The following is a 12,618-nucleotide window of genomic DNA, read 5'->3' on the forward strand; positions in this document are numbered from 1 at the left end:
TCTGCTTTTAAATGCATTTTTTTTAAAAATAAAACAAAGTAGATTTGTAAATGTACACACAAAAGTCTGCTAATTTAATAGAGGCTCGCCAGAAATCAAGAGAGTCTGGCCACTGATGAGTCACATATAGATCTACATTTCCCTTTGTTAGTCATAAGAGCATCGTCTGGTGCAAAAGAACGCATGGTTTAGAATATATATGACGTTGCTAGTCAAAAAGTGAGACTACGAAGAAAATTTCCATGTCCTCATTATACCAGTATAGTTTCGTCGTATTTTTTTATGACTCACGTATACGTACATATGCGCAGCCATCCTGACAGATCTTACTTTACTAGACTGATTTCTGAATTATTTATCTTTCAGGAAATAATAAAAATATTCCTACTGACCAATGCATAAATATTGATGACTGTAGGATTCTGAATTCCTAATATATAATATGAAAGTAGAGAGTATAATAATATGTGAAAAGTCTCTAGATTATGTGGGTTTTTTTCACTATTTTTAGTATAATTTTAATCGCAAACTTATTTATTAAACATTTATACAAAAATAAGAAATGAAAAAATGATTTCTTTATCACTACCACTTAATGCAATATGTCAAATATGTCACATATCGGTCTCAGGTTTAGTCAACGATATATTTGCTATATAGCACGCTGATAGACGACATATCAGATATAACTTTGCTGCTTTAATATTCCATTGAAAATTTCCCATGACTTATAGAATCTCTCATCCCCTTGGGGGTGAAATAGGGGAATCTCAACCAGAGGGGTAGATTCTTAAGTTACCAAACACGAGGCTGTGTTAAGATTCCCCTATCTCACCCACAGGGGGTGCATTCTTTTTCTCTTACCCTATTCACCTATATAATACATAATGTAATATTAAAGTTACAGGCTAAATTCAGGGTTGACTTGCCGTTGATGGATTGTTGACGTGACGTCATCGTATTGTTGACGTGACGTCATCGTATTGTTGACGTGCCGTCGTACCATTGTTATGAATAGGGGAATCCCCCCATCTCAACCCTAGGGTGAGACTAATAGAATCTTCCCCTACCTTTAGGTTGTGACAGAGACATCTTCTACCCGAGGGGTGATGTTTTTCCGTCATCTAACCCGAGGCTCTGCCGAGGGTTAGACAACCGAAAAACCCACCCAGAGGGTTAGTGATTTCTCTGTTAAACCCACAAGGTAGGGGATGATTATTTTTCTCCCATGCATCCTATCATTTCAGTCATACCTTCACCGACATGAGTATGCCATGTTTGTTAACAAAAACACATGTGGGGTATGGATATTGTAAATACCTGTCCAGGGTAAGAGAAATATATTTCCATATAAGGTATCATATCAGGTAATAGATTGACGGATCTGATTTGTGGAAAAACAGTTTAGGAGAGAGGTATTCACATTGTTGAAAAACCTAAATTACAACAAAGTATCCACGCACAATCACTATCTTGAGGAATCTGAACTCTACCTTCTGTTTTTTGTTGTAAAGATAATGTTAATTAACAGTTGGGATTTAGCCAGGTGTAAAAGTTATTCTTTCCTGGAAAAGGAACGTGTTGTTGTCCATATGGGGAGTATATTGTCAACAGAATGCTTGTAAATTCGATCTACATACGTAGACCAGCAATAAGGATGTTGAAAAGTGAGCTTTCACCTAACATAGCGACCAATGAGATATCGATCCTGTTGATACCATAAGGGCGCATTGACTTAGAAATAACTTGCATGTAAAGCCTCTTTTATTTTTTCATGATTCCAGGTAGAACACGAACATACATTTGTATCACCAACTAACAGAGTCTCAATTTGTTCAGTTTTTTCTAACTTGGACTTGCTTGTCCATTTTTAAAGCAACTAGTTATAAACGAGTGAAAGTTCCCTTTTTACATTAAAAAAATTATGAATAAATGAATGAATGAATGAATGAATTTATGAATGAACGAACGAAAGAAAGAAAAAAATGTCTCCACCACGAGAATTTCTGTATATATGAATATAAAGAAAATGGCATAAACTGACTAGGGGAAAAAAATGCCAGCATGCTTCTACCCGTGACATGCCACTCTCAATTTTCCAAGAGAGTTCCACTGTTGATATAGTGAATGTCCGTCTTTGAATAAAAGAAGTAGTTTATACTTTGTTATGATTTAATCATACATTTAAAAAATATAAGACAATGAATACATCAATAAGGCTGATTAATTTCCGATTTTTATGTCACAATTAAACGTTTTCGAAGGGAGACAACTCACATGTACAATGTGAGAGGCTAAATCATCATGTAAAGCCTTACTCCAGTTGGCATTGATAGTCATACAATTTGAATACCAAATTAATGAAATGGCGTGAGGCGTTCTTGTTCAATTTATACATTTTATGGTTAACAGATGTTAGGGAAATTAGAATTTTACTGTGTAAAATGGGAGATCATTTTAATAGATGAAGATTTCTTTTATACAGCAACCATATATGTCATGCATAAGTAAAACAAAAGAAGACAAAAACTCGATAATTGAACCATGTACGTACACGTATGTTTACTATATATTTACCTGTACGCCGTGTACGTGTATGTAGACTCAGTATAGGTATACTTGTTTACATACTATACACTAGACTCCATCCTTTATCACAGTAAACATAATTAACCAGTAAATTTTACCGATCAGCTTCAGTGTATGATAACCTTGTTATTGTTTTATGAGTCCTATGTAAAGACCCTGGCGCATTAGACATTCCACGACGTGCTTTTCCCTGGCTCTGGCCCTAGTATCACGCATATCTAATTTTCTTGTTAAATATACAATATTTCACTATAAAACAACAGCTAGGCCCTACACCTGGCCACATCACCGAGGGGCACACCTGTAGACCACTCCTGGCTGGGTTTAGCACGAGTCCCGCCGGTATTTGTCCTAAGCTGGAATATTTTGGGTGTTTTCGATTGGAGGGAAGGATATACTTCATTGGAACATTGTTAGATTATGAAGGCTGAAGTCTGTATTCGAGATAATATTGGAACTTACATGTTCCTGACTCACATGTAAGCATGTTTGATATAGTTATACCGCGACCTGTTTGTTTCGTAGTGTAGGTCTCATTTGAATAAACCGTGATTAGAATAATTAATACAATGAGCTTAAAGAAGAAAAGATCTAGCTTCGGTAAATATTCGGATTCAATTTTCAAAGAGAAAGATGAGCAGCAGGGCTTGTACCGGAAGTTATCGGAAGAGGAGCAAGTGCAAATGAGGAGGGCGTATTCCGAAGAAACAACTCCAATAGTCACAAAAAAGCGGATACGTCCTTTAAGTTTTACGTACGGTCAAGAAATCGCTCGATCAATTAGTGAGAAATTCAGGAGAAAGTCAAAGGGAAGCCCCAAAAGTCCGAAAAATTCTGAATATCCTAATTCCAGTAGATCGCAACAGGATGTCGAGCGTAGTGACAGTTTCCCCGGAAACGGACCAACCCCAGTTCACCAAAATGTGACGGGTGAAAACATTGCAAGAGAAAACGACATTCTGGGCGGAAGTCGTGATTCACTTATAAAAAATCAGCCAGAAACATTTCGACCAAGGGAGGTAGTGAGGAGACGGGTTGTGAATGCCGAGATGAACATCCGCCCAGCTTCTGCGTCATTTGCAGAAGGTTTGGCAAATGAAAGAACCACGCCCCCTTTAACTCCTCAACTTCCGGTTCCTTTAACTCCCCCACTTCCGGTTAGAAGTGTCAGCTCCAGCAAAATATCGGAAAATTTTAACAGCAAAGACGAAGAAAAAAGTGACAACGATAAAACTAAACGAAGAAAAAAGAAAAAGAAACGCTCGTCGTCATCGTCGTCTTCATCTTCGTCATCGTCATCGTCCGACACCGAGGTTGAGAAAAGGAAGACTGAGAAAGAAACCGAGTCGAAAAAACGATGTATTTCGTACTACGGCCCTGTTGTAATGGATGGACAGACGCTAAGGCTCCCCACCCAGGGGACGGGCATGCGCAGATACCATAGTCTTACACTTCCCTGCTGGGACGGGACTGTCATTAAGAATGGTATGTTGTTTTTCTCCCTATATTAATCATAACCACTTGCAATTTTTTATACGATGTTATGTAGATGTTTTATATTTACATAGATAAAATATATTAATAAGTTATGTGATTACGGTAGGTTTGTACCGCTGTATACAGAATATATCAGTGTATATGTTGTACTAAGAGTAGAGGAATCGGGATTTGTGTTACATTACAAAGACGAATTTTCCAACCAAACAAGAACAACCCACATACACTGTAAACTTTATGAGAGATTTTTGGACTGCTTTGTGCAAGGAGCGGCAATCCATATTTCATAATTGAAGAGATCCCATTTCAACAAATATGTGCATAAATATCATCAGCTCGCAAATATCATAACATTAGATTACATTGTATTATCAATATTTCGGTTTCAAATATTTTCGGGAAGAATCATTCTGTTTAGTTTTAATTTCCTAATTAATAATGAATTCTATTGGCTTTTCAATTTCGATGTAACACATTGCTGTTTCATCAGAAGCAATATATTCATCTAAACGGTCATGAAACATAAGTAAATCTATATATATTCAGTGTGGGATTCTTAGCAGATATATCGAGACTATTGTATGTTTGATATACTGAAAAGCAATAAGTTTTCGCGAGATGAGTCTTTCGTGATTGCAAATATACCGCATTACAGACAAAACTGAACAAGACACAGCCAGCTGACTTCTTTTCTTTTGAGAATGTAAACCATACAAATAACCGCTGTAGGAAGAACAATCGCGAAAATATCGTGAAGGTATTTGTGAAAGTTCAGTGTTAACAGTATGAAATCACACGCCTTCCACAGAATTCATCGTGACAAAATTAATAAAAAAAACTTCAAATACTTTCTTCCTCTTTTAGATATTTGTCTTTTAAACTTTTTTTGTGTGTCCTAAAGTATATGTCAGGGTGCCTTTTGGGTCATGACCCAACCACCTCCCTGGCGGAGAAACAGCTGTATTGACCACAGGAACCTGAGAATTTGTTACAGCTATATAATTTATACACGCTTGGGGGGATTAGATCGATTTTCTGTAAAAATAAATATGCCCCCCCCAATGATCATATAATGATCGATCTAATCCCCCCAAGCGTGTAAAATTACTTTGAACACCTTAATTTAGGTCCAAATATAGCTGTAACAAATTATCAGGTTCCTGTGGTATTGATGTTTTATAACACCCTGGACCCGCGCCTATATCAGCCTTCACTAGTGCTACCATTTATTGCTAAGCAAATTATCAATACAACTCTCCCTGTTTCGCTCTCCTCTCTCTTACATTCCGGGATACCCCTCTCTCTACCTCGGTTTAACATATTCTATCACATGGCTGGACCCTCCATCGTCCCAGTAACCGTCCCCATTTACATGTTTCTTTGGGAATATCATAATTGGATCACCTTTATCATAAGCCGGATCCTTTATCGTCCCCCATATCAGCCCTCAATCAGTATATAGGGTCTCGGGGTTTATGACATACGCTGTTCTGTTTGTATAGATCTACACGTGTAAGGGTTTATTTGTTTGGGGGTCCCCGGGGGGGAGTGTGTGAACAACGGCAATAATATTTAAAAAAAAAATGATGGGGGGTAGGGGATGCAACAGCTAAAATTGACGTCATTTGAAGAAGGACGCCTTGGAAGACATTGCTGAAAAAAAGAAAAGGGAAGTGAGCAAACAAATTACGGTTATTGTGACCTTGAAGAATGCCCGTATAAAGCAATATATCGTTATACTGCCTTAGCATGCCCTGTGGTATTTTGACGTTGTAAATGAGTTTGGCGATACAATGAGGGAGAGTTCTAAAGAATTTGGTAAGAAGAAAAATATATGACTTCGTAACATTTTGGCAATATTTGACGGAACAGACGAAACACAGGACATTATATGGATGTAATACATATATAATGTACAATATATGTACAAATATATATGGGGCAAAGAAGTAATTCCAACAGTGTGGACAAGTTTAGGTTGTCAAATTTTCGGAGCGATCCGCTCCTTTATCAAGACACAATGAAACAGAACAGTTACATGTACATATACATCATATTACAAGAAGATAGAAGTGATATACTATAATTGAAAATATAGCTATTATATAAAACCAATACTCCCCTCGGCTAAAGACAGTCGAAGGCAGCAATTACGCTGAGAGCATCGCGGCACACATATATGTATATAGCCAAAATGTTCGGTTTTGTATCAAAATTAATTGTCTTTATTACAATTTGAAGTAATCTTTAGTTATACAGAGGAAATTATCAACTTTATGATCTGATGAAAACATATTTTGCGTAGAAAACGAGATATTCATATTTCTATGAAACACAGTATTATAATCTATAGCAACACATTTCACTTGCAACATTAAATCCTCGAACGCGCGACGTAGTAAGTCAACCCCACAAGAGCTACATGCTTTTTTTATTTAATATATAATACAAGATATGTGCATCCTAGGATTAACACAATCAATATTAAAGAAATAACACGAAACTAATCATGTTTAGTAGAAATTTTCAAGGAAATAAAATGAAAACTGCACACGAACTGCACACGAAGCTTGTATACATCACTATCTTATCACCATGTCGTGTTATGTATTTCTATTCGTTATCCATTTTTGTGAAGAGAGAGAGAGAGAGACCGAAAAGTGACAAGAGGTCCAATTGGCCTAAATACTCACCTGCTATTTATGGCAAACAAATTTATCGTGTTTGTGACTTTCACAGAGGATAAGGGTTAACTCTTTTTAAACAAGCTTTAACAAACAAACAGGACATTTGTTAGGCCATTCAGAAGAAGTTGTAAGAGGATTTTAACACATTTGACCCTTCTGACCTTGAAAGTGGGTCAATGTCATTCATTTGAACAAACCTCCAGGAAAAGTTTCAATACTCTACGCCTTACGGATTCTAATACCGTTTAAAAAAGGAAAAAAAACTTACGTGGGTCGGACAGATGACGGACGCCGGACCGTCGCCTGTGTTCACGGCCAATCCACGTCAGATGAGCAAAACACCTTTTTTTGCAGTTTACTGCACATTCTATACATTCTTTGTAAGAGCTCTGTTAGGTGACGTGATTTTTTTTCAAATTTGAGAAACAACAGGTGCGGGCGGGCGATCTTTCTTTGTTTTAGTGAGACGGTCTGTCTTTGTTTCAGTGGGGCGAAGGGATCCTATTTCTGTATAGACTTATGCTCATATTTAGAAAATAAAATATTCATCGCTATATAGTTAAGTTTATTCCAGTACAGGATTTGAAAAATCCTTTTCACCGGATTCAAAATCATACAATACATGGTACATAATAAGCGAATAACCAAGACTTTGTCTTCGCAAAGTCTTTTTTTTGTCGAAGTAATACTATTTACACATGTATTTCTAGTTTTGTTTCATTGAGACTGTGAGCATACTAACAGACAAATATAATCACAGGCGCCCAAGCTGTAGAACGCTACTGCTTATAATAGTCGATTTATAGATCTAATTTTTGTAAGAATTATAAATAACGAAAAATAAAACCCTATTTAGAGTATCACACCATACTAATAACAATGATATCGACAATTTGTACATTTCAAAGTTTCTTGTTGTTTCGTCGCCAGTACCCTGATTCTCGTTTTGAGGACGTGATTTGACGTAGTTTTAAATGGGGTCTATTAAATTGGGTCCATTAATCAGACGACGCTTACCCCTTCTGGAACACGTGACCCTTTCTCCTTGTACTTCCTCAAGGGTCTTTATACTAAATATGTCCTCTGTTCATATTTTGCCATATAGGGTTATCGAGTTTGAATTCAAAATTGGGTTTGGTTGATACCCATGTATTCTCCTTGAACAAATGAATTCCTCATATTTATAAAATGAGGGGGAAATTACGAACTATCTATTTTTTTCAATAGAAGGCTGAAATAGCATTATCAATATATCAAGGTGTATGTCTTGTTAACTGGTATCTCGAACAAACTTACTTTCTATTCCGCGGTAGCGGATTACAACCCAGGCGCTTGTGAAGAAAATTCAATATTATATGTTCTTGTCATAATAAATACTCAAGAAGAGAAATATATATTTTTAATAACTTGGGTACCGGTATTTACAGAGCACCCTTATAAGTGTTTCTTACATTGTTTTAGAGGGACAGTGGGTGTCGTATTTCTAGATAGACAAAATAGAGTTGCAGGCTTTCTCCACGTTCCGAATTTACAGCTTGTTTTCCTTGCCATAAATCCAGTGTTTACTGATGAATTGAGCGTGATTTATTGTTGTTTCACGTGGAGTGTCATTACCTCCGTGTCGTGTCAACAATGACGGCGACCATGTCAACGTAACTAGACATGTTAGCTTTAATTATTTATGAGAATCACAGGGAACGACCGACAAAATAGTAACGGGAAACTATGCATCATTTGAAAATAAAACACGTATATCTTTGCACATTATGTAAATTTGCTTAACTTCCAAAGACTTCCTGTTGTTCCTTTAATTTTCACGAGTAATACTTTTTGCGATGAAGGATTTCCTCGGTTGTGCTTTCAACGAAAACTTGCAATTATGTTCACGGATGCGTTTTAAAACCACGTTATATTACACTATCAGCAGTTTTGGTATTTTTAGCACGTTGTCCACGATCAGTTCGAATCACGGATAACCATACCACTGTCAATAACTGTTATTGGAATTGGAAACTTTTTTTATCGGCGTGACCATAGCTCGCAAAATCTTTCTGAAAAGAAACCTATACTTTGCGGAACGTTAATTTATTAAAAAAACAACTATGAAGACAAAAAAAACACCAACAATGTGCAATGTAGTGTTTGGGGAGGGGAAATGCAATAGCGCCAGACCGGGATTGGGAAACAAGAAAATACTCGTTTACGGAAAGTGCCGACGGTTCCCGATTGAGTTTTATCCAAGACGAAATTAAGGGGAGATTATTGTGTGTAACAAAACCTACTTTGGAATTCTATGGTGTTTTGCCTGCAGTATGACGGGAACCTGAACGCGGATAAACGGTTATTTATATTGTCACCTAACCAAGTAATTGTGGATACCTCCATGATGTGAAAATGGATACCTGATCACGTTCAATAGGTTGACAACGGGTTGGGAAGTAAAAATAAGTGTTTAAGAGAAATTCAATTTCAAGCTCACAAATATTGCAATAAGGACAGTTAACATGCATACATCTCAGCAAATCCTTTTGACAAATAGTTATTACAGGAGTCCAACAAGTCCTTCCATTTGAAAACAAATGGATGAGTTTGCAACAATTGAAAATAACATCTGCCAGAAGAGGGTTTGCGTCGGGGGCACTTTAGTCGCCTCATGCGAATATTAAAATATGTTGCAACATGTCACTTTTGCAGCTTGGAAGGATGAAGCTCAAAGAATATCTCCGTCTTAGCAAGCTGACAACACGAGTTTTATATCGTAGCCTGACAAGGGACATAAGTACTCTTGATTTCTCGGACAAACATTACGGTTATATTGTAGGTTTAGAAAGAAGAAAGGACCAGTAAGATATTATTATCATACCAGGTGCCCATAAAACAGTTTAGAAGGGTTGAACTGAAGGGCTGTTCTTGTAAATATTTGAGCACTTGAGATGGTGTTAGAGAAGGGAACCTCAGAACTCCTTCAGGTGTGGTTATCCGGTACCTTTGATATCACGTGACCTGTTTTACCTGCTGGGAATGTCATCTATGTGAGGTATTACAGCTTGTTTCCTTGATTCGGTAGTTATCACATGAATCAAGACAATATGTTATGGTTTCTTACTGTACAGATATTTGATTTCCTGTCGCGCAATTTTCGCCTTTTATATATTATTATGTGTGGAATTGGCAAGTTACCGCGAAGTTGCTATTTAGGCCTACATTTATATAGTGCTTTTTGACTAGATGTTGCTGTTCTGTCTGAATCACGGGGTCTTAGTTCCGTGACATTTCTTATTCCGTTATGCTTATTTGCTGAAGGTTCCAGATTGGGTAATGTTTATTTTCTGATTAGTATTTTTCTGTGATGATTTACACGTGTTACGGTTGTAATTCGTTACAGGAAAATACTATGATTTTTGTGTGTGGTTTTTATTCCAGTCGGATTCACCGTATCGCAAAACCGCAAAAATAGCATTACCAATGAAATGACACTTTATGCAGTATCAAATCATGAAATTTAGGAATTTTAAGAATTAACAAAATTGACAGAGGGATGCAGCTAATTACTTCATGCATAATAATTGTATATTAACGGGGTGGATCATTTTCAATTATTTTCAAATATAGAAAGTTCCTTTATCAAATATTGGTTCCCTGGATATTTTTTGAATATTGTAATACATTAAAAACTCATATATAACGTACTAATAGTGAACCATTACAGAACGATCCCATTACTTTTCCATGCCTTCAAAGGCCATTCCAAACAAGCTGTAAGATAAGCTAACCAGTAGCCAGTGGTTACCTTGTGTTGTAAATACCGATGTACTTTCATATCAAGATTCTCTGGTTTTTACCTTGCCTCGGCGTGCGCTGTCAATATAGGCCTATATTCCGAATGAGACGTGTTCGACTAAACTAAGTTACCTATTATGGGTCCAAACTAAATATGAAACAACTTTTATTTCATTGCTGGTGTTAAGGAAAATTCCAGGCTTCTCTTGTTAGTTAAAAAATAACCATTTTTTGTATATATATATTTAAGAAGTGAAACATTTACGAAATTAAGTGGAAATTTATTTTTCCCAGAAAGTGTATACATGTATTATAAATACATGTGTATATATATAGCCTACGTAAATATTTCTTCCTTTCAGGGAGTTTTAATTTCGTTTAGGCGCCGCAATACTTTGCACCAGGAAAATTCAATGAAAATAAAGATAGAGATGCATGAAATAGGAGTAAATCTGAAATTAGTTGTTTATGGCGTAGTAAAGTATCATAGTACTACGACCCCTGTTCTTACGCAAGTCTATATTTTTCCATGCGAAAATTACAATGCTACTTAACACGAGTCATGTGACCAGCCCCTGTTCCCTAGACAGGTCAAAACTACGTGAACAGTAAACGCTTTTAAAGACTGGAAAGTTTACTTGGATTTTATGAAGATATTCTACAGCTAGGTTTCTGTATGTTTGTTTTATTTTGCAAATATTGTACAGAAAAAATATGGATTGCTCCTTACACTTGTAACCAGTTGTCAATAGGAAAACCACTCGGGGTTTTCCACTAAACCTAAGTGGTTTTCCGATTGTTAAGTGACATATTTTTTCGTTTCTATTTTCGACCTCTTTTTACATTTTTTTTCTCTTCATGACATCGACCTTTCGTACTCAGACGACCCTTTTCGCTAATTGTTATCCGTTGACGTCTCCAAATTGTATCCCTTATTATGCCTGGGTGACATTTCATAATTGAAATCTGGATTCAACGTTTATTATGAGAAATAACCGTCGATCTCCATATTTGAGGTGAAGAGTAACACTGCATCTGATATAATCGCAAAGAAGAGCTCCACTGAGAGCTTGTTTGGCGAACGATGGACTTCCTGTATATAAGGGGTTGTCTCGATGTAGGATATATATTTCTAACACAACCATTGTAGGTTTCCTCGCTATGGTTGGTCGAATTTGCTAGGAATTGGTAAACGTGTTTTGTTACCCGTTAGTGGGTAACAAACACCCTGGACGTTATTTCATTGGCTATTTTTTCTAATCATGACGTCACGTAACAATGCCTTCCGACGGCATCTTTATTGTGACGTCATAGTTCAAGACAATCATTTCCAAGATTGGAAAAAAGAACGATGTATTCCCAAGAGAAATATTAGGTTTTCAGGATATATTGTATGAAGGTGGTTGTGGGAGAAAAAGGTTCCACAACTAGCGCTGGGGAACTTCTATACACTGTGCAAATATATTTTTCTGGGAAGCTGGTTGATGGTTCTTATCTTGCATTATCAGCTTTATGATCGTGGTAAAAACTCACCGATGATGTCAGGTTATGGTACAGATAGTATGTTGCGGGGGAACATTTTTATTTTTTTTATTTTTTTATTTTAATATTTTACCTTGTTCGTTTAAAAGGTAAGACGTGTTGATATATTTTTACGGAGACATTAGGTATGGTTGCTGGCACGCGTGACAAACGACATGTCCATTTAATACGGCCTTACACACTAACAGTTATGGAGACATTTCTCACTGATTCATAAACATTAACGTGTCCTGTTACGTGTATATAGTAAGCACCATGTGTTAAATGTTGACCTAGATTAGCGGTCCCTAGTTTTACTGTTTACATATTCCAGGTGGCCTGGATATCCAAAGTATATTTAGAATTCATATTTCTTATTTATTTTTTTCTGAGATTATATTGATAAAAGACTTTCTAGGCAAAAATAAATGAATAAATAAATTCATATTCTTTATGAAATATTCCGAAATAAATCAATCTCAATAAATCTTCTTATATATTATATTTTTTTTATATTTATAAGTCTCCGATACTATATTGATAA

The 12,618-nt window shown here is 36.3% G+C and overlaps 1 protein-coding gene across 1 annotated transcript in view; it reads left to right on the forward strand.

Annotated features, from left to right (window-relative positions):
- The first annotated feature begins 2,891 nt into the window (after window positions 1-2,891).
- The window catches only part of LOC110462301, a 31,768-nt gene continuing 22,041 nt past the window's right edge, over window positions 2,892-12,618 (forward strand). Inside the window, exon 1 of the mRNA XM_021516213.1 lies at window positions 2,892-4,074. Coding sequence (XP_021371888.1) covers window positions 3,159-4,074 — 916 coding nt within the window. The 5' untranslated portion in view covers window positions 2,892-3,158. The remainder of the gene's footprint in view (window positions 4,075-12,618) is intronic.

Source organism: Mizuhopecten yessoensis, unplaced genomic scaffold (genome assembly GCF_002113885.1).
Source record: "Mizuhopecten yessoensis strain PY_sf001 unplaced genomic scaffold, ASM211388v2 scaffold10771, whole genome shotgun sequence".
In the NCBI taxonomy this organism is placed as follows: Eukaryota; Metazoa; Mollusca; class Bivalvia; order Pectinida; family Pectinidae; genus Mizuhopecten; species Mizuhopecten yessoensis.